General features: G+C 41.2%; 1 protein-coding gene across 3 annotated transcripts; it reads right to left on the bottom strand.

Annotated features, from left to right (window-relative positions):
- Positions 1-3,056: 3,056 nt before the first annotated feature.
- Positions 3,057-21,005, bottom strand: LOC137260241 (atrial natriuretic peptide receptor 1-like). Of its 3 annotated transcripts, none has more exons than XM_067797934.1 (8): positions 20,681-21,005; positions 19,081-19,838; positions 15,674-15,785; positions 15,075-15,273; positions 12,352-12,487; positions 10,466-10,557; positions 7,802-7,955; positions 3,057-7,274 (listed from the first exon to the last, which is right to left on the bottom strand). In XM_067797934.1, exons 2-8 carry the CDS (start codon positions 19,748-19,750, stop codon positions 7,147-7,149), a joined length of 1,491 nt encoding a protein of 496 aa, XP_067654035.1. In that variant the 5' UTR covers positions 19,751-19,838; positions 20,681-21,005; the 3' UTR covers positions 3,057-7,146. The 3 variants fall into 3 exon arrangements, with proteins under 3 accessions (XP_067654035.1, XP_067654036.1, XP_067654037.1); XM_067797935.1 differs by having other exon boundaries at positions 20,722-21,005; XM_067797936.1 differs by having other exon boundaries at positions 20,763-21,005.
- Positions 21,006-23,296: the final 2,291 nt, after the last annotated feature.

Below are 23,296 nucleotides of genomic sequence, written 5' to 3'. Positions count from 1 at the left end.
ATTCAACTCTTGATTTCTCAGATATAAACTCAGACCTTCTGTATGAAACTGAACGTTCAGTTCTCGATGGTATGTGGAAATGACCATTCCCTACAGTGAATGACATTTTGTTTTCAATGCTAGTTGTAAACTGTTTTATATTTTTTTCCAAAAATAGTTTTCTGTCATTTACAAATATATATTATATTCTAAAAAGTTACAAAAGTTCGAGAAGTAATTTCATTTGCCCTAAAGTTTATTCAATTTTCATAAAAGCCAAGCAGAGAATCTGAGAAGGTACCTGGTCATTGTTTGGTGATTAAAAACAGAAACATATGCAGTTGGTGCAATCCAGCCACATGGCAGAAGGTGAAGGTGTACAGGTGTACACAAGTGTAAATGCTGAGAGGATTGTTGGAACACAAATGCATGTTTGGGTATATTTTTTGGTCATCGTTCAATGTTGAAGGTATCCTGAGAATGACTTATTTTATTTGGTATACTTTTTATCATTCCTCTGGTTGTTAACAAGGGATTTGAATTCTATTCTAGAATTCTAGACTTATTGTTTGCATTTCATTGCAGAAATACAACAATTCTGAATTCATGTTTTCATTTGAATTATGATTCAGCCAATTCTGATTCTAACCTAGCAGTAACTGTGCCTTAAAGTTCTGTTGGAAGCAATTAATTTGTTTGAGAAACTGTTTGAATGATACCTTTTATCAAAAACTATTTAGTAAAGTATATTTTTTATTACTGAACCTCATCATTTAATGAACGTTGGGCTAATGGTTAAAGGAAGACGCCAGCTTAAATGTATAATTCATGGATTTGTACAGTATTTTGCTGAAAGTTTCTATCCAACCCTTGACATATTGACCTCAATATTGTCAAGATTATGTAGGCACATTTGTTGCCAGTACATCCAAATGCCACAACGGTAATGATAGAGATATGGAATGAACGTGACAAAAATGCATTATATTCAATTAATATATATATTTTACGGTGTGAGCATTATGTCAGATCTGTAGTTCTGTAACTCTGTAATCATAAGTGATGTTTCTATTTTGAAAGGAGATTGTTTAAGCGTTGTGTTGTTAACCTAAAAAGTAAACTTTTTTTGGAATCTTCGTGATGTTATAAAACATTTCTTTGTTGAACTGAATAGCATCGATGACTAGTGTACCCCATGTCCTCTACAATTGCTTTGACACAATTACTGCAAACAACTCATGCCAGAAAGGCGTGGAACAATGCTAATATCATGTCCGTCGCCAGCCTATTGTCCACAATCTAAAGAAATTGAAAGAGTGTAAACGCTAAAACAAGGCGTACATTTAAACACAGTAAACGCTGGTTTGGGCACAGTTCTGTATCCAAAATCAGTTGACGTACGCTGACTATATATTGGTATTCAATATGATCCACAATATGAAAGGTAAGGATGCTAAATGTAGCATTCACCTTCGTAAAGAAACATACCAATCCATAATTAATAAAGCAGATGTTGCACATAAACTCGGCTACAACTGTGGAAATAACTTCCATAAATATCTTGTAAACGGGAAACGAAAAGTTTAATCCAGATAACAGGCTCCTATAAATATGTTCCACTTTATACGTACTTGTAGGTGATCATTACGATCTTTCAAATTATCGACCAATTCCACTAGCAAGCTGCGTTTACAAAACCGTGAAACGCATGGTAAGTAATGGACTCGTTTGATCCGTATAAACCAAAAGCACATTCAATGTAGTTTCCATGAAAAACAGAGGTACCGTCGATGATTCTTGGCAATTCCAACTGAAGGTAGTGCCAATTCCAAGGCAGTGTTTTGACTGTCTTTTCTTAGCATAAAGACATGTAATAAATTAGGTCTATCCTTTAGAAAGTGAGTTTGTTAAAAATTCCCTCTGTCCACCCAGCAGTAAATTGGGTACCTGGTGTGGTACAATGGTTGCCTGCATTTGAACACTGAGACCGGTAGTATTCTCCACAGGGAGTGTTCTGTTAGCGTTTTAAGCATGCATTATACATGGATAAGTTCGTAATATAAGTGGACTATTATAAATATGCACAGTTGTCCCACTTTTAACTATTCATTTGATCACTTGCTATCTGTAGATCCTGTTAGTATTTCTTATCGTGGCAAAATTATGCAACTGTCAATGTGGTACAATGAAATTAATACATGGTGTTTAGAAAATTGACTCAAATTCTCAAAATTTAAAACTATCTACATTCATTTTTGCCTTTGAGACAATACGTCCTTTTTAGGTTACCCAGCCATGCTGGGATTACTGTTCCCACAACTGTTATTGCTACGTCCCAAGCAGAAGAAAGTGTGACACCTCTCCCTATCCTAAGGTCTGACTGTAATCCTACATATTAGATGTTACACCCAGGATCTAAAGCAAAAGAAGTGAGACGCACAAGAAGGTATTGGCAAATTACACGAAACTAAACTGTAAGTTACACATACCTTGGTTGTCAGTCCAAATCTGAGGAACTAACAATAGGCCGATGTCACGTTGGCCAGTCAAGATATGCTCGTGAGTGTCTTTCGATTTCTAGCCCCTTTGTGGACAGAATCATGGCCAGACAAAGTGATCTGTAATGGTCCCGAACAGTTGTGTGGGGAAGAAGAAAAGCTTAAAAATCCATAGAATATCTTGGCAATTTAAAAGGTCTTAGTTGTTTGTTTTTGGGTTTTTTTCAAAACGAAACTGATTTGATTGATGAATTTGGATACGTATTGTAATGTTCACATTTCATTGAAAGTAGTTTTTTTATCTTCCATGATTTTAATTGTGCTTCTTTAATCTTTGGCTAATTTGTGCAGATAATGGATTAAAGCCTGGTATTAGGGATTGTTTGCTGATCACCACCGTACCAATGTCAAAGATAAACTTCCATTTCCCCGACACCGAGGTGATACACCGGTGCCGGACTAAATAATTGTTGTGTCATATCTAACGCTCGCAACACTTCTGTCATAAAACATTCCTTTAGCTGCCGATGAACAGATGTGATTGTATGATGAATAATCATTAAGTCTGAGAGTGAACGGTTTATTTCGCATCATATGTATTGCAACGTTACAGAAAATGTTTTACAACGTTACAAAGGAACATGGAACAAACGCAAGAAATACCCCGGCCTGAAGCTAAGTCTACCATTATTGCACAAAGTGGAAAAGGTTATGTCCAACATTGTATAATCGAACCGTGGAATTACCAGAAGATATTCAATATATACATGTGCGACCCGTGTTGTAATGTATGCCAGGTTGTTTATTGAAGTATTATATATTGTGTAGAACATATACAAAAGGTTGTGTAATAGTGTATAGTAGGATTTATGATAAATATGTTTTGTGTTGTGCACATGATATATATGATGTTGTGTAGACTATGTATAGTCACAAATGTAAACAGTTGGTGTCTGACCCAACTCACACGACTGGGTACTGTCCAGAGACGAAGACTCCTGCATTACCGCTGGAAGAGTCACAGATCACTTTGAGAGGCACGTTTAGAAGTTGGTGAATCAGATAAGGACAAAACTTTATGGAGGCGCAACTTCTTTATTCAGCTGGAGCGACGTTTCGATACAACTTCTTGTATCGTTGTCAAGCAAGTAAGAGGCAGATAAGATAGGATGGTATATATATCTATATATCTACCAGGTTTTATTTATATATGTATGTCTGTATGTATGTATGTATGTATGTATGTATGTATGTATGTATGTATGTATGTATGTATGTATGTATGTATGTATATGTGTGTGTGTGTGTGGGGGGGGAGATGTGTGTGTGTGTGTGTGTGTGTATTGTGGGCAGCACTGTAACAATAGACTGCATACAGAAGCCAATGGGGATGTACCAGGCAGGAGAGTGTGGACATGTTTATACAAGTGCTTAGCGTTGTAGATAGGTAGAATGGATGTACAGGAGCAATATGATGGCAAGGGATTACATGAATAGGCCAGTGACATTAGGTGGCATACTGAGGCCAGTGGGAGGTACAGGGCTAAAAAGAAGTTGCTCATCCATAAAGTTTTGTCCTGATCTGACTGGCCATATCCTGGACTGAGTACTGTCCACAGATGGAGACTATTGCACTACTGATGTAAAAATTACAGATCTTCAGGTATCGGATCATAACCTCTTCTTAATTGGGCTTGATACTACCAGACCACCTCATCCGACCAAGTCAATACGCTGCAGAAACATCTCAAAGAAAGATCAGGAATCATTTAGATAAGATAGCCAGGTTCCTTGGTGCAACGCATGTGCGCACATAGTTGACCTCTACAGCACATTTGTCCTGTTGCTTTTTGACAAGGTTGCCCCTGGGAAAGTTCAGGTGATACCCCGCAGACCATGCAGGAATGGCTTGGATATTCATCCCAGCTATCAGTGAGGTCAAGGCTGAGAGGAGAACTCTGGTGTAAGACACGGCTCCAGATACTGTATTCTTCGAAGCAATGTATAAATAGCTATCAAGTTATCCAAAACCGAATTCATGAACTCATGAATCAGAGATAGCATGTCCAACCCAAGTGCTCTATATAACCTCGTGTTCACACTAATGGTCTCTCTCCTAACATTGAATACATCGCTCAAAAGTTTTCTGTCATTTTCATTGAAAAATCGCAAAAATCTATCAGACATTTCCACACGATGTAGTCTCTCTAGTATGTATGAAGAAACCCATCCATCTTTCCTCCGAATCTGACTGTCTCGCAGAGATTGCTCCATTCACAACCAAGTGTTTAGCTCTTATTAAGAAATCCAAACAAACATCCTGTGTGCTGGATCCTATATCGACCAAGATCGTAATTGGTAATATCCTCATACCAGTGATTCTTCAAATCTCCATTTCAAGTCAGGAATAGTTCCACTAAGCATAAAGAAAGCGACAGTGAAACCATTACTGAAGAAACAAACACACTATGGACAAGGATGAGTTACAGAGCTACAGGCCAGTCTCATTCCTGTCGTTTATCTCCAAGGTGATAGAAAGAACTGTCGGAAAGTGATTGCCTGAACATCCTGAGCGTCACAATTTGTACGAGCCATTCCAATCGGTACACCGTCCTCAGCTCAGTACGGAGACAGCCTTGTTGGAATTCCCCAACAACTTTAGACTTGGTATTGACAGTGGTAATGTTGGTCTCCTGGTGTTGTTAGATTTATATGCTGCCTTTGACACCATAGACCACCAAATGCTACTCGATCGCGTCAAGGAGAACATCTTCCTCAGTGGTACTGTATTCTAGGTTCTAATCCTATCTGCTGAATCGGTATCAATCTGTGTAGATCGATGGTGTCTATTTAGTGAATTTTTCAAGCGGTGTGCCACACGGGTCGGTTTTGGGTCCACTTCTATTTACACGGTACACCAAGGCACTTGGATCAGTCATTAGGGTACATGAGATCAACAGGCATCTATGCAGATGACACTCAGCTGGCATCACTCTTCAAGTCTAATCAATCTGCAGCAATGCAGGCAGCTCGAGCTATGACAAACTGCTGTCATGACATACAGAAATGGACGTCGACCAACAAGCTCAAGTTGAGAACAGAGTGTGTTGTGGTTGGACCAAACTCCAGGCGTTTAGAGTCTGGATTCACAACCTTGTTTATTGGAGATGCTGAGGTATCAATGTATCAATATAACCTACAAATTATATATATATCTATTTAACCAACTATTAGTAATGGGACACTTATGTTGTGCATTACTCATACGCTGTCACACAAAAAAGTTCAGAGCTGTTGAAACAGGTCATAAGATGACGTTTGAAGGACACCATATCTGGAGATCTTCTGGGAGGCTGTTCAACGACACTGTCGCTGGATATGACAAGGAACGTGGGCTATATCTTACAGTCTTGATGCAGCATAGAAGCTTGGACTCAGAACGTAGGGATGGAGGACGAGAGATGGGCATGAGCTCCTGTAGGTATTACCGGACAGACACTGATGGGATAAGCAGAAGATTTTCGAAAGTAAGCCTGTGTCGCAATGAAACCAGTGTAAATCCCTCAAGATCGGGATGATAGGGTTTTATGCTTATGGACGAGTGATACAATCCGGATGGCTGTATGGTTGTACGCTGGAGACGATTTATCTGCACAGCAGGGGCTTCAACAAGGAGACTGTTACAGTAGACGATCCTTGTCATGACTAGGGACAGTGTGAGAATAATGGTTGATTCTTTTGTCGGAACTTGTCCGTGTCCAAGGCCATCTAACGGCCACTCCGTACATCGACCAGATTCTCCGTCCGCGCGTCGTTCACCTTGTTGACCGTCAACGACAGCTCTCCCAACAGGACAACGCCTGGCTCCACACAGCTCGTGCCATCATTGACTACCTGTCCAGTAACAACATCAATACCCTTCACTGGCCCTCCAGATCCCCGGATCTAAACCCAATCGAACACCTTTAGGATCAGATCGATGGACGGTACGTCGACGTCGTAATCCACCACAGAGTCTTCAACAGTTGTTCCACATTTTGCAGGAGGCAAAGAGAAGGATTCCACAAAGAACATCCAACGACTGATTCGATCTGTACCCACGAGGTGTCGAGCAGTGGTAGCTGCTGGAGGTGGTCATACGAGGTACTGACTTCAACACCACCTGGTGGACAGCAGTAATGACAGTGATGACTCTTATTCTTATGAACTATGGACAAGATAGCAATGCACTGCACCACAAACTTTCATTCATGTATCTTTGTTTTCCGCTGATCTACATTGATATTTCGGTTTTGCGTTTCTTCTTTGAAGAGTGTATGTGTGTGTTTGTGTGTGTGTGTGTGTGGGGGGGGGGGGGGGGGGGGGGGGGGCGCGTGTGTGTGTGTATCATATGTATACATCATCTACACAACATCCTACATGAGAGAGTGAAAGGGAGATGGTTGTGTAACATCATAAATACATGCAACATGTTGTGGGGATGCAGTGCAGTGATGCAAGGCGTGATGATGATATATTGTGTGTAGATGATACATAGCTGGTTGTATATATGTTCAGCATCCGCCTGATTGTCACATGATCGAGTCTTTAGAAGGCACGGTTTAGTTCTACGCATAAATCAACATAGTTGTGAGTTGAAGAGATATACGTGTGAAGTCTGTCTAGTCTGTCACGTGGAATGTGACATAGCATAATAGTTGCTGAACTTCCATCTGTAGATGAGGAAGGCGGCCACGAGCACCAGCAGCAGGATGGAACCCAGCACGATGATCACTATGCCATACTCTGGAAATCCTTCTGAAATTATTTAGTGTCAATAATAGTGCCAAACACACTTGTGGTCGACATACCCACTAAGACATTATGACCCGTTAACGGATGATTATCGAGGCTGCCTGATCTCATTAGACTCTCGTGATATCTCCGAAATTAGAGTGATTACAGTTCTATTACTAACATGCAGTCTGATGTTTGCTAAAGTTATTCAACTCAGGATAAAAGTTGCTTAACAAACGATCATGATTTCAAATCGCTAATATTGGTTTATATTACAAGGAGTATGCACATTAAACGAAACACCAAGAGCAAGTGGTGTTGGTCTAAGTTATACCGTTCATCCCGTACCGTACGTGCATTAGTATTCTATCTTCCAACTGCTGTGCTTACTCTGTACGTATGTCGCACTGTTAGATCTATCTGACCCACCTGCATTATGACTCTCGCCTCTGGACGAACAAATGGCTCCATCACACTAGCAGTACATCTGCATTAGACCACAACATAAAAATCGGCTTCATAATAGAAGCACAGCCTGACACCCTTACCATCAGACTGATCTTCGGGCTGTTGACATTTGGCACCATCAAATCCACACTTTGGCACGTCTGGTGGGGGAGACGTTCTTCCTCCAGCCCAATTAATCGCTTTCCCAACAACGGGTTCGTAGCGTTTTCTATTCCCGTAGTAGTTTGCGACAACCTGTTGAAAGATACATTAAATGTGAACGAGATGCCACCACACAGCAAGAATAGTTAGAATATTTTACGACGCATCATGTAATCCATCTTTGTAAACATGTTCACGGATAGCCTTGTACAGGTGTTCGGGTGATCTTCACAAGTTAGTACAATGGAGCTTTCTATCTAAGATCAATGTGATATATTTTACACGTAATATTGAACTATCTCAATGGGAATCCGATCCGGAGCGATTAAAGTTTCTCGGCAACAGTCTAATTGCGAAACCTATCTGCCAGCTGGTCAGTAACTGCTCCCTCGATCGTGACGCACAGGGGTACTGCTCACCTGTTCAAACCTCTTTCAAACATTCAAACATTCATCATGTACAATAAAAAAAATCCAGTTGAATTGTCCATGGGGAAAAAAAATGCAATTTCCGTTTACTGGTTGTTGCGCTTGTATTGTCTTTCTCCCATAAGTAACCGGATCATATGCCAGAAATCTTGACTGTTTTTTTGCCCTACTGCGCCAATTGCGTGCGCAATTGATCAACAAGGAGAAATATTGTTTGGCTTATAAACAATACCCTTTGAGAAATCCTTTTAAATAACACTGTTTACTGCTTATTCCTGTGAATGATGTTATAGTAATTCAGATGATAACGCCCCTCCTCAGGGCATAACATGTAATACATTTGCCACGACAGAGTTAAATTTATAATGGTTAGTATTTACCCCAAACTATATGAAAACCTTTGTCGGGTAATCGGTAATCGGTGTTACCGCTACTTATACCTGTTATAAATTCATTAATTGACAGCAAGGGTTGCGATTACGATATTGCGTGGAAATTTAACTGCCTCAATAAAAAGAATTATGTGGCGACAATGCTTGAGGACATGAACGAAACGTCATTGTTGCATAAAAATGCATAAAATCATTTGCTGTGTACTAAAGTGAAAAACCCGCTTTCTCGGAATGATTAAGTGGGACTGTTTAGTTTACGGATTCAAATAAATATATCAAATGTATTTTGTTATCTCACAGATAAAAGACATCACATTTTTACTAGACGTGAGTAAATATTGATATAAGTCGCACAGAAACCGAATCAGCCATTATACCATCCACGCATTAGAAACAAACCTACCCTGATAGGATATTATAATCAGACAAATACTGCTGGGTGTATTTCACTGGGACGGTGTATTTCACTGGGACGGTGTATTTTCTAACGGCAACGCCTTTCCCAATGTCACACTGTTTAGTTTAGATATCATGTAGACAGTAGACAGTAACCCAGTCCCAGTGTAGAGGGAGCAGGAACTGACCATCCGGCAGCTGAGTTTGGTAATTAGATTCTTGAGGATGACCATTAATCTCTCTGGATTAGTTTCCCTTTAAAGATCACATGCAACGTAAATCACAACTTAGGAGATTTTGATGATTTTCGGTATGCACTTACCGAAACAAATCATCAAAAATGCCACTTCACTCTATAAAGATGTATAAAAAACGCACTGAAAAAAAGCCGGCGAAATTGGAGGGAAAAACTGATTTCAACAGCTGTGATGCGCTGCACCCATAAAGTATGCGCAGTGAATAGGTTCGCGGAGCTTGAATCAATATGCCTGCCCAGTGTATGAGGTCATGGACAGAAGCCTAATCGTGTGTACAAAAACAAGTAAATAATCTACTCGTGACCTAAAAAACATGTTTATTGTGATTACCTGTCACAGAGAAATCTCAATGTCTGTTTTTTTACACCTGTCTGCATGTCTGCTAATGACAATATGCAATACCCAACTTCAATCATTGACCACATGCAATTTGAACTTAACACCTATCGGTCTTAAAAGCGTATCGGCATATGAGCCAGTCAATGAAAAGATTTCGTTACACATGAGTGCACATCCCACGCCTCCGACTTGGTTCGGTATCCAGGATGCTCTGTTTTGAGCCTAGTAGACCCAAGTAAAGAATGTTGGACTTGAGTTTTAATTATGCCTGATATTTTGATTGCATGGGACCTTTACGTATTTCCAGAGGTTTCTCACAAGATGTCGGCCTATCTCTTGTCACAAACAAGTAGCCTTCTACAGACTCTGCACAGCAGACCACATCAAGTCCATCATCCACAAACGATATTTCCTCTCGAAACTGAATGTTTCATGCGGTCACGTGTTTGTTGGTTAACGTTTCTCACGATGATAAGTAGAATTTTTATGAAGCATGACAGTTTCATGCCTCTCTCACCCATTTACTTTAGTTCGTGTTTTCAGCATATAGATATCTGCCGCCTCACCGAACATGCGACCAGTCATTACGGCGCGTATTTAACTGTGCTCTACTTCTGGCTTGAGGCCATGGAGTGGCGGGGTAGCGTTACTTTTCGCGCTTCCGCTGGAGGCCATCACAGGCCATTCGATTCCCAACAGTGGCAAATTGCCTGAAGCCAATTTCCGGTGTCACCCGCTGTGACATTGCTGGAATAAAACCATGCTTACCCTCTCAATATTGTATGTCCTACCTCTAGTTTACCGGTGCCAGGGTTGAGGTCCAGAAGCGAGTAGTCGCTGTCCCTGTCTCCATTGCTGTCTATGGCCACCGTCCCCGTGATCCCTGCAACAGTCAATGTTTACGTGGTTGCCAGCAGGTTTCCTTTCCTCCGTTTTGTTGATTGCAGTAACCCACACCTGTTTGACAACGTTATAATACTTGTATCGAAACGTCGCATCACCCAAATAAAGAAAATCTTTGCTCTTATCTGAATCTCCAACCCACGAATGCCCTCAAAGAAGTTGCTATGGAAGTCCCAGCTTCTCCGAAGGTCACTAAATATGCAGTTACGTTTCTGATGGGTTCCCTCGCGTTTCTCACGTTCTGTTCAAGGTTTCTGTGAAGGAAACGTGAACGCCGGCGTCCTTGCTTGAGCAGGAACAGCAGCATTAGCTGCAGAGAGGGAATGCCAGAGACATCATCTGATCGGTCCTGTCCTGTAAATCGTCACACGTCTAGATGCATCGTGATAAAACAGCACGAATCGGCTAACACAGAATCTAGCTTGCCATGAGAAGCGGGACAAAACGGACAGCAAAGTTGACACAACCGTGAGAAAAAGGCAAACCGAACGTGACAAAACTTCAACAAGTTTTGTTAAGGCCTGTTACGTGCTGTCACGTTTGGAGCGTTCCTCCCGTTTTACAACAACCTTCCAGGTTACTTAGTAATACCGTGGCTCCTGTGGCAAAATTTTGAACAGATTTAAACTATGGCACAACGTCCAGGCAAGTCAATCACAAACTGTCACGTTTGATCATTCAGCACCCCTACGCTGGCTCACATCAGTCCAGTTCTGTCCCCGTTTCATGACGTTTGGGCGGAGCATAGTATAGTGACATTAAGTGAATATTCAGATCTTCTCCTCAAATACCTATGTTTATCGTAGGACGTTGTGTTCATGACGTTGTTGACACATGTCATCGTATGCACATTGCAAAGATACTCCTGATGTCAAGTTATAGTCTGTTTGGGTCATAATGGTACCGATGAATCACAACCCAACTCCAAATAGGTCAAGGATCAAATATTCATTTCAAAGAAGAATGTAAGGAAAACATCAGATCAACTCTTGACAAAAATGTCGTTTTGATTTTCCGTGTGACGTTTTACGAGGTTAAAGTACCAGTAGCACTGATGCAGGAACAAAGTGCCCCCAGCCCTGATATTGATAAGTAATGTGTCGGAAAATAAGCAATAAAACATCATCCTGTCAGTACCATTTCTTAAACTCAATGGGCACTACATACGTTTAGCTAAAGTAGAGTAAGTGAGGGTGAGTGAGTGGGGACGACGTCTTCTCGGGGAATATAACTTATGAACTTTCGGTGAAGGTTCATACCGAAACGCCCTCGCATACATTAAATCCTTTACAACACGTCCGCATCCAGATGGGTATATACTACAGCTTGTACGAGCGCTGTAAGAGTGAATAGAAATAACTCATTAAAGATGACATGAACGCATCCATGCTCACATACACTGATCGTCTAGTTCCCTGTCTTAGTTGATACATGTCATCGTTTCTCTGTTGCGTAGATTCGATCCTCATGCAGTTGATCGTTGGGTTGCCTGCTCCAGTCTCGATTCTACACAGGCCGCCGACATATGAAACGTTGCTGACTGCGGCGTAAAATTACACTCACTCACACTCACTCACTAATACCTAACTGTGCCATTTGACGCTGTGCACCTACCTCTGCTTCCATCATAATGCTGCAATCATCTTCATCATCATCATCACATGAAAGTCAAACTCATCTTTCACTTCTGTATATAAAATTGAAAATGACTCATTTTATGATAGTTTCTATGCCAGGTGATGATAGCATGCAGTTACGGCTCCTGTGTACATACCTTGAAATGTCCGGTTCCACATCCTGTTGGTGACAGCTAAACCGTCAGTTACGTTCCCACCAGACTCGAGGGTTTCATGCAGGGCGATAGCGTACAGAAAGACAGCGTCGTGGAAGGCGCCAACAAACAGGTTCACCTTCAAGCAAACAAGAGTTTTCTATAGTGTTCAGTGGGATGGTCAGGTGAGTGGCAGGTGAGTGAAGGAGTTTAGTTGTACGCCGCATGCAGCAATATTCCAGCTATATGGAGGCGGTCGGTAAATAATCGAGTGTGGATCAGACAATCCAGTGATCAACAACATGAGCATCGGTCTGCGCAACTGGGAAGCGATGACATGTGTCATCCAAGTCAGCGAGCCTCACCACCCGACCCCTCTTATGACAAGCATAGTCGCACTTTTATGGCAAGCATGTGTTGCTGAAGGCCTATCCTACCCCGGGACCTTCACGGGTCAATGTGGCAGTTAAATATGGAGACAAAATTACAACGTGAAACTGTCACAAACAGACAGACGTTTCTTGAATCAAACTCACAAAAAAGATAGAAGTCAGTCAGTTACTATCACGTTGCGTATAGTTCTCGACTAGCAACAGAGCAAGGGGTAAGGGGTATACATACATCTGTGCACTTGAACGTCAAAGGCATAGTGCCATTTTAAAACCATTTTGGGTCTGTATATAGAGTGGAAGCTGTCTAAAGCGACATGAATGGGACTGAAGAAATAAACCGCTTAAGACAAAGGGCTGGATTGTAGAGCTGATGGTTAGTGTACAAGCCACATATGTGGAGCTGAGATTTTTTGACGGTGTTGACAACTTGCCGGATTGGACAGATGCCAGTTTTGACAGCTCCCACTCCATATAGGTCTTCATACACCACAAACAAAATGGATGGAAACACCCTAAAATTATCTCACACATGAACTTGAACGTGGTAAGGCCGTTTACTCTCTAAGGTAAATGCAACGTTTTGTGTGCTGAATTGGCACATCACACAACCTGTTAGAACCTGCCTTGACGCAACTGATTCAATATTCCCTGAGTTTGAGTGAAATCAAACAGTGTCAAAAACAGCAAAAACCAAAGTCGCTGAAACAAACCAGCATCATGCTTGATTCAAACACCAACACACAACAGACTAGTACATGTGAATGATGCAATGTCCCTTACGACTTACCTAAAACTTTGAGGTCAACAGCTTCCAAACAAAGGACACTTGTCACATACGAAACTTGTCCAACGCAGTGTTGTCAGTGTTTGCCGAACTGGTTTCAGTCACAAGTTGTGCGGAGAACATTCGTAAAGAGCTCTCCTGGGCACATAACACTATCATGTTTGTTTGAAATAATGTTAACCCGTAGATGACGGGAGAGTTGCTTTGACGCAACTTTGCATTAATTCATTCGAACTTTATAATAGGACACTGTACTAAAACGACATATGTAAAGACATATACTGAGCCACAAATGAAACACACTGGTAGAGGTTTCTTAAACCAAAAGCTTTTATTCGCTGTTATTCACAATCACAACAGAGGATCGCGTTCACATTTGACGGTTATGGTTAACACATTTTTCTTAAATTTTTCTTAGAGTTCACACAAAATCACCAAATTGTACCACTAATATACCTCAAAGCGATGGCCTCCATGGGCATCGATGACGGCGTTGTGTCGCCTGTACATGACATGACTGAGCCTGTTGATGAAGGCCATATGCACTTTGGGTCATAACCTGAGAAATACATGATCGAGTCCAGCCGTAGTTGTCGGCCTTGGACGGAGGTCATTCAGCCTTCTTTGAATCTCGTTCCAAAAGTGTTCTAATGGACATAAATCAGGACTGAGGAAACGCGGGGTTTTCTAACTTGGCCGGTACGACGAACATTTACATGATCGAGTCGAGCCGTAGTTGTTGGCTTGGATGGAGCTCATTCAGTCTTCTTTGAATCTCGTTCCAAAAGTGTTCTAATGGACATAAATCAGGAGTGAGGAAACGCGGGGTCTTCTAACTTGGCCGGTACGACGAACATTTCGTCCTACGGACCACGATGTCATGGACCGCGATTCTGGAACCCTACTGGGCATTCAGACCGACTGCATCCCACATCATGATGCTTGGACCACTCCACGAGTCTCCTTCAACAATACACGCATTGGAAAACCGTTTCCCATGCCTTTCTGTCGAAGCATAATATCACCAGAAAGAAGGCACAGCTTCCATTGTTGGCAAATAACGTCAGCAGAGGTTTCTTTCGCGCAAAATGACGACGCACTGTTTCCGTGGCTGTGGTGAAGTGATCTTGCAGATGGTTAAGCATAATCTGTCGGTCATGACATTATGATGCTGTGGAAGGTCGTTCTTTGTTTGGACGATCTTGGATGCTGTTAGTAGTGTGATACCCTTCCTGCAGTGTTTAGACTGTCTTGACTTGAAGATCGTCCCAACTCTCGTAAGTTGTGTCATGCGATTGCGTCAATAGAAAAATGAGTTTAGGTGAGTTTATGACTCGATTTCATCGGTAGGGTTGTCACTATCTGCACTTGCTCTTTCATTTTCACGACTGTCAGACCGAAATTTTAGCACGTCTGTATTTGTACGTTTTTATTCAGATTACTGCTACAATTTAGTCTTCACTAATCAGAATGAAGCCCATTACCTCAGTGCCTGTTAGGTTGCTACTATGGAGAGCAGAGTCGTGACCTGCCAGAATGACACCGCTTACCTCCCCCTCGTCATAAACGTAGTCTGGGTACAAGGTGGATCCCCGTCTTCTCACTTCCTTCGAGAACATGGCGAACTCTGCACTTGAGGGGCGCCTGTGGGTAACTGTCAGCACAGACTCAAAAGCCTTCTTTGCTTGTGTGTTCCTCTCTGTCGTGTCACCTTCACGGAACCAAGGTACAGTGCTTTCACCTTGCCATCTGTAAGTATAAGTGGATGTAATGCACCTTCACAAATATGCTCCTATCTTGCTCTTATCAAACCCTTAGTGTATGTGTGTGTGTGTGCGTGTGTGTGTGTGTGTGTGTGTATGTGTGTGTGTTTCTCTGTGTGTGTGTCTATGTCTGAGTGTGTGGGTGTGGGTACGTGCGTGTGTTTGCACCGACTGTTCTTTACTCTGCGTCAAAGTTCACTTTGGGAGTGCACCGATGTTTTGAAGAATGGTGGTAGTGTATCACTAGAGACAATTGTATCTCTAAGTTTAATTTAATCTTCTAAAAAGGGAGATAAAATATCTTTAGCAACTAATATATCACAGACTGCCCTTCGCCATGGAGACCTAATGAGTACAGTAGCTCCAGATATTTACATTCTACTTACTTTGAGAACATGTCCATGTTGATGACTACATACTCTCCGTTATCAAGTCCAAGGTCTGCAAACTGGATCATGATGTTCCTCACAGTGTCGTGGGATGCACACAGCACGATGACTAAACAAAGGAAATAACACAGCACAATAACTAAACAAAGGAAATAACACAGCACAAGACAACTCGTAACAAACGCCTGGGTAAATTTACATTCCATTGTGTGTCCATGACTGTCGATGTGAAATCACATATCGTAAGTTATACGTAATAGAGAACTATTACTGTTATACGAGTTAAGCTTCCGGTGAGAGTCCTCTATAAACTCGTGTACATATTCTCTGAACCCATGAGATCCTGCCTATCTCTATCTTCTTAGCACATTCGGATGAAACAGCAGGTGATGACCGCGAAGATTTCAGATACCTCTGGGTGGAAGTAAAACTTATAAGATGTGGTACACTGTTGTGGAAATATGTAAAAATATATATGTAAAGATGACACGACGAGCTCTAGAATACTTCTAATATTTTTGTGCGAAAACGTATATCAGATAAACAGCGAAGAACACAGAAATAATGTCTCATTAGAAATAGATAACACATATACAGTACACTCAGATTTGTTTATGGAAGGAATGAATACCCACTGTTGGGTTGGTCACCAAATGACGACGCGCAGGACTAGTGAGTGAGTGAGTGAGTGTGTTAACATTCCGCGTCACATCGGCAATATTTCAACTATATTGTGACGTGTAAGACTCGTGGAAAATGATATTTTGTAATTGGTTTGGAAAACACATGATATTTCCGTGGCTGAAATCGGATATCTACACTGTCAAAGTCTAATTCAGTGTGAGTGATAGATAGCGGATATACGTCTTCATGTGCCTGTACACGTACTACCGCAAGAGCAACTATGACATGAGACGAAGTCAAGCCACTTGTTCTCTCGATACTACGTCAAAACAAGTACTGCCACAAGACTTCTGTCACATATCACAAGCAAATGCTCTCATTTCAAGGGCTTCACATAGCAGGTCACACGCCCTCCGCCATTCATATTCGATTGCACAGTTTTACTATGACTTCTTCGGTTTGAACAATCAAGTGTTTGTTGTTTACACCCTGCCAAACATACAGAGCATGGGAGGCGATATTGGTGGAGCAGAGTTCGTCACTGCCAGAAAAGATTATCATTTTTAAAGAGGGTATAAGGCTCCTGCGAGTGAGGAATATTTTCAGTCTAACACATTCCAATGAGGGTTGACAATGAGTCTAGTCTTGGTGTAACGACAGCTATCATTCACTGTCCTTGTGAAATGATTGTTATCACTGATTGTCATTATGTAAGCAGGATTGTCCCAAATGGAGTTGTGTTATGACCATTATCACAGATCATACTTGTTTAACGTACGTTATCACTTTTGTAGTGGTCGTCATCACTGATTTTGTGTAAGGACGATTATCACCGACTGCGCTTGTGTATGGAGAGATAACTCTGATTGTCCATCTGAAATGAAGATTATCACCACTTGCCCTTCTGTAACGATCGTTATCACTGTCCTTGCGTAATGACGGTTATCGCTGATTGCCATTGTCTAATGATGGTTATCAATTACTGTTCCTGTGTAATGAAAGTTATCATTTACTACCCTTAAGTTATAATTTCCATAGCGGTCATATTACGTTACAGACATATATTGACTGAACAATTCATAAATTAACAATAAAGACAATTAAGTTACATGTCGGCGAAGGACATTGAAATAAACAGATTATTACACGAAGATATTTAGGACTAGTAATTAGATCTAAAATATTTTAGCTGCAAATGACACTGCAATATAAAACAGGCAATAGATTGTCAACAACTGAGGGTAGATCACCATACACGGGACGATTGAAGCTTTCAGTGAATTTGCTGCCTGCATGGGCCCTAGCTAGAATTTCATTATCCCTACAGCTGTTAACAATTTAGACACGTCTAGCCATACATTAAACATACACATATTCAACGGTAAAAAAGTGGAAATTTACTTGGAATATTTTGGGACTTACGCACCCTCTCAGGAGGACAATAATTTTATAGTACTTTAACTCCCTCGAGGATACAGACGCTAACAATCTTACCAATACAAACTTCCGACCATACAATATTTACCTATCTACCAATCATTTAACAAATCCAGCTCTTTCCAACATGCACTAATTAAATGAGAAGGTGTTATGACACATATGACACATATGAGAACTGATATTATAACAAAATATCCTTCATAGTTCGTGATTTGAAATAGTTATCCCCTGTGCTGGAATACTGCCATTGTGTAATGAAGGTTATCATTCACTGTCTTTGTGAAATGTGGGTTATCATTTACTGTCCCTTTTTAATGTGGGTTATCATTTCCTGTCCGCGTGCAAAACGGGTTAACATGTACGGTCCTTGTATAATGCGGTTTATCACTCACTGTCCCTGTATAACGCGGGGTATCATTTACCGCCCTTGTATAATGCAGGTTACCAATTTCTGTCCCTGTATAATGTGGGTTATCATTTACTGTCCTTGCATAATGCGGGTTATCATATACAGTCCTTTTATCATGCGACTTATACTTTACGGTCCGTGTATCATGCGGGTTATCATTTACTGTCCTTGTGTAGTGCGGGTTATCATTTACTGTCCCTAGATAATGTGGGTTAGCATGACTATCACTAGCCTTGTGTTATCACTGACCGAGATTCCTTCACTTCAGCCAGTGTTGGTCGTCCACTATACTTGATGGTCTCTGCTTGCGGAAATGTCCATTTATACAATATCCGTGTAACAGTTAATTCAGCGTTAAGCTTGGTGTAAGCAGTTTAAGTAGACTCCACTTTAATATGGGGTGCTTGTCTGCCTTAATACTCCAGCAATATCTCCAGCCGAGCCGAACCCGAATCTTTAGATTGAAGAGCAAGTGCATTAACCGTAACACCTCGCTTCCTCTCGATTTTTATGTTCCATGCGACTTTCACACTTGCTGGAATATTGTAAAGATATATTACAACAGACTGACTCAAACTCCAAGTGCCCAATGGTAAATACACCAGTTCCACTTTGAGAATGTGTGTGAAACTGTCAGTAACACTGGTATTAGTATCAGACACAACCACATATCTATCTCCTCGCTGTTTAATATATAGATCCAATACGCTTATGTTTCACTTTTACATGTACGTACAGGGATATGCGATGACCATCGAGCTGGGCATCTGACCTGGGACTGATGTAGCATGATACAGTATCAGCTGTGAATATTAGACCAATTACTCAAGCTAATATATGAAACAGGTAACTGTATTTGTCGCATCCATTGAACGGGCGACACATCGTGCCAACAGCGTAGTCACAACAAACAGGCAACTGATTCACTCACCTCTTGTTTTGTTCATTGCTTCCTGTAGCAAAGCCTTCAACTGGTCATCTCCAAGGGTTGGGAGGAAGGACTTATGCCAAGGTCTTATGGGAAAGGATTTCTTCACTGCCAGGTAAATTGCTTCCATTTGGAAGAAGCAGTCTGAATTTCCTTTATTTGCACCGTATTTATGGTTCGAGTATAGTATGCCGACATGTTGCCACTTAAAATGTGTCAGAATGTTTAAGACGAAGTCGCCTACTTTGTTATAGGGACCTACCATTCGTGTCAACAGATTATATTCGGATTTATCTTGGAATGCGCTGACCAGTGCCCCCGCGGTCAACACAGGTATTCCCCATCGTTCGCTGAATCTGGCCACGGGCGCCACTGCATAATCACAGGCCGGTCCGATAAATACATGAGCATTGCTATGTTTATATAAGTCTATGGCTTCAAGTGGCCCCTCTGTTCCTGAGCACTTACTATCTCTGATAGCAAGTTGAAGTACGTGGTTCGGTAAAATATCTTTGCTCTTTGATAATTGTTCTATGGCTATTTGTAGCGCTGGTAGTGTTTTCTGAATGACCCAAGGATATTTTCCGGTTGAGGGGAGTAACACTCCAACCTTGACCACATCACTGCCGAGGATACTCGTGCACATGCCAGTGACAATGAATGCTGCCCACATGTTTTGTTTGTCTTGGAAAGGTGAAGGTAGAGGCTATCCGGGAACACTGAAATGTCCACTATGTCGTCTGTTCATCAACATACAGCAGCTGGAAATGAATAAAATTTAAAGCAGTCATAAAAGTGGATAAATAGACAGCACGATTTAAACTAACTGAATATACATTCCACAAATACAAATGAGTTTAGGTCTGTTCTGTATACATAGGATATCATACTCACTATGGAAATACTTAACAATTTCGCTCAGTCAGCAAAGTAGCACATTTTGATATTCGAATTTCTTCAGAGAGAACAACATCTTTTCTACTTTCAAGTGAGGTTTGTTAACTCCTCACAACTTGAAAAAAAGAGTTGTTGGTGGTGTATGTTATCGGTTTAAATCGCTGGTTATTCCATGGATACTACGAGTGGAACACATTTCAAGTCAAGTCAAGGTTTGATGTCTGATTATTTCAACAAGCGGCGTGAAAGAGTACTCGATTACGTATAGTAACAGTAGTGATATAAATGTACCACGTATGGGCATATCTGACAAACGATCACCTTGCAAAATTTTGCGGTACATCTATGTCAAAGGTTACATGATGAGTTCGTCACACTATTGACCCGGGTCCAAATCCTCACATAGGTACCATATTTGAAGCCTGTTTCTGTTAATGATACACCAATGTGTACAACGATATTCCACCTTCAGTTTATGATCCATCTATGTGGACAGCTACAACCAACCTTCTATGATCCACACATATGTATAACTACAACCCAGTCTTTTTATGATCCACCAACGTGTGAACCTGCTGCCAAATTTCAGTTTATGATCCACCCATGTGTACAACTGTTATTCAACTTCCGTTTATGATCCAACCACGAGTAAAGCTGTTATTCAACATCAGTTTATGATACAACCATATGTATAACTACCACTTACCTTTAGTTTATGATCCAAGGATGTGTATAACTACGGTCCACTTTCAGTGTGTGATCCAAGGATGTGTATAACTACGGTCCACCTTCAGTGTATGATCCGCTGATGTACAAGACTATAGCCCTCGATTTAGATACGATCCACCGATCTGTACAACAATCCGACGTTCGTTTTTATTCCACACAAGTGTATTGTTCTACACACAGTTTCAGTGAGTGTCTAGCAAGTCATTCAGCAGCAACCCATTCCATGCGTGGTTCAGATTCCACGATCGACGGCCATTATATCACCAACGACCATTTACTAGCTCCGCAAAGACTACTTCACAACAATGATATTTTGTGGAGCCAGCTCTCAACCCAAACCGCATTTCCGATGAATGGATGAAAGCGCCCGCTGGTGTGATATTAACTTGACGTGTTTCCGTTCCAAATTACAATATGTAATGCAAGACGTAGGAAATAACACTTGATTTCTGTTTCAAATCCCTTCCACTTAACGGCGCCTAATCATCTGTATTATGAACATGTGACTGACTGCCGTTAGTATTGTCGGCCTGTTTTTCTTGTCCCTGTTGATACATTTGTTTATAACTGAACTTAACTTGTGAGCAAGTGAATGAACTATGTTTAGTGCAGATATGAACAATATTACTACCTGAGGTCTGAACATTGGAGTATCGCACTGGAGTGTGACCTATTGCAAGTCAGTCGCTTGCGAATAAGCAGTTAATTATCATTATTTTCTTGTGTAACAGCAATCTTTTCAAAACGTGAGAGGTTTGTATGTTAATATAAAAAAGTAATTCATGTGTTTGAGACGTTGTGTCCTTGTATTCCAGGTAACTGGCGATGTAGCTGTTGAGTGCACTGTCAGAGTAAATGGACATCTGTTTGTATGTGATCTAGAGCAGTCTTTGACAAGTACATCCCTAAGGTCAAGAGCAGGCAGATAACTATTTTGTTGATGACTAAAGACTCCACCTTGAGTGCCTCTAGTGAGGACATTGCTTTTTGTATTTGTTCAGTGTCTATAAACATTTACACTCTAACATTTCTCACTTCTGACTTTAAGGTGTTCTTATTCACCTTCACTGTAAATATCCTTGAGTCAGACTACTGTGTCTGTGGTTATTGCTTTAACATTGAGTCACCGGTGGTGCAGGATTTACTCATCTTTTCACGAACACCAGATATTATCACTGCTTCACAGAGATTCACATGCTCTGTCACAATATCGAATGTCTGGTGAAGGCTCGATTTGTTTACAACTAAGAGTGAGTGAGTGACTTTACTTTTACGCCGTCTTTAGCCACGTTCCAGCAATGTCACGCAGGGGACACCAAAAATGTTCTTCACACGCTGTGCCCATGTGGAGAATCGAACCCAAGTCTTCGGCGTGCCGGGCGAACGCCTGAACCACTAGGCTACCCTGCAGATACATAAACATCTACAGCTGAAACGAATATATACTCTTGATGTAGTTGCGAATGTCCAACCGACTCTGCTTTTTGCATAGCTTTGTTCTGAATGTAAAACCTTTTGGGTATTTTTGCATTTTTTCACTTATTTATTAATGCAGGTTAATATTTGACAGGTGCCGTATATGGGCTGGGATAAATGAGATTTACGCGCTATTTGCATTTTGTCATGTACTTTGACGCGTATATATTGATATGCACTGCTTACGATGACCTACGAAATCGCTTTATCCCTGCTGATGTTTTCTGCCCACCTTGTGTAAATTCAACTGACTGATGTGTAATACCTTTTGCTGGCAGTGTTGGTGTAAATGATATATATATTTGGGGTCACCACAACCAGCGTCGCATGTTGTATTCGGGGCCTTGACGGTCTTCTTTTAACTGTTGGAAACAAAGACAGAATTTATATCTTTGTCTCTCAGCAAAAGAATAAAAGTATTTGGCCTTCTGTCGTGCCCTGTCTGCATATAAAGCCGTACAACTTGATTTAAAATGCCTTCAACCTGTTCACTGTGTTCACGTCAGACAGTAACACGTCTCTGTTTTCAGAGGCTAAAGGTTAGTTTCCTGTGCCGTTATGTAGTCCAGATTACCAAACTACGTTTAAGAATGGGCTATCACTGATTTTGCTAGCAACCGATGTAAGTATAGTATAGTATATTAGCGACGAATGTGATGATTTTCTTACCAGCACTGAAGTATGAGATGTTCATGAAGACAAACATTTACACAAGTGAATGAGTGAGTGAGTTGAGATTTACTCCGCACTCAGCAATATTCCAGCTTTATGGCGGTGGTCTGTAAATAATCGGTGGACCTCCATCCAGTAATCAACAACATGAGCATCGATCTGCGCATTTGGGAAGCGATGACTTGTGTCAACCAAGTCAGCGAGCCTGACCACCCGATCCCATCAGTGGCCTCTTACGACAAGCATAGTCGCCTCTTATGGCAAGCATAGGTTGCTGAAGGCCTATTCTACGCTGGACCTTCACGGGTACTCAGTTATATGTCATGTGAGAGGAAAGAACTTGGAAGAATAACGATTGTGGCATTACGTTTGTGCGTATTCATGGTTTCATAAACAGTGAGTCAGAGATAATTCTTGTCATCGAATGGCTTCTGTTGATCAAGAT

Source organism: Haliotis asinina, chromosome 13 (genome assembly GCF_037392515.1).
Source record: "Haliotis asinina isolate JCU_RB_2024 chromosome 13, JCU_Hal_asi_v2, whole genome shotgun sequence".
Taxonomy (NCBI): domain Eukaryota; kingdom Metazoa; phylum Mollusca; class Gastropoda; order Lepetellida; family Haliotidae; genus Haliotis; species Haliotis asinina.
The sequence above is the reverse complement of the archived record's forward strand: the minus strand, read 5'-3'. Positions and strand labels throughout refer to the sequence as shown.

Excerpts from the sequence above, each read along its gene's own strand:
- LOC137260241 (XM_067797934.1), bottom strand. The coding sequence starts at position 19,750 with ATGTGGGCAGCATTCATTGTCACTGGCATGTGCACGAGTATCCTCGGC. Across the intron at positions 10,558-12,351 it reads GTGGAACCGGACATTTCAAG|GGATCACGGGGACGGTGGCC; the intron begins GTATGTACACAG and ends TGACTGTTGCAG. Across the intron at positions 7,956-10,465 it reads CTGGCACCGGTAAACTAGAG|GTTGTCGCAAACTACTACGG; the intron begins GTAGGACATACA and ends ATCTTTCAACAG.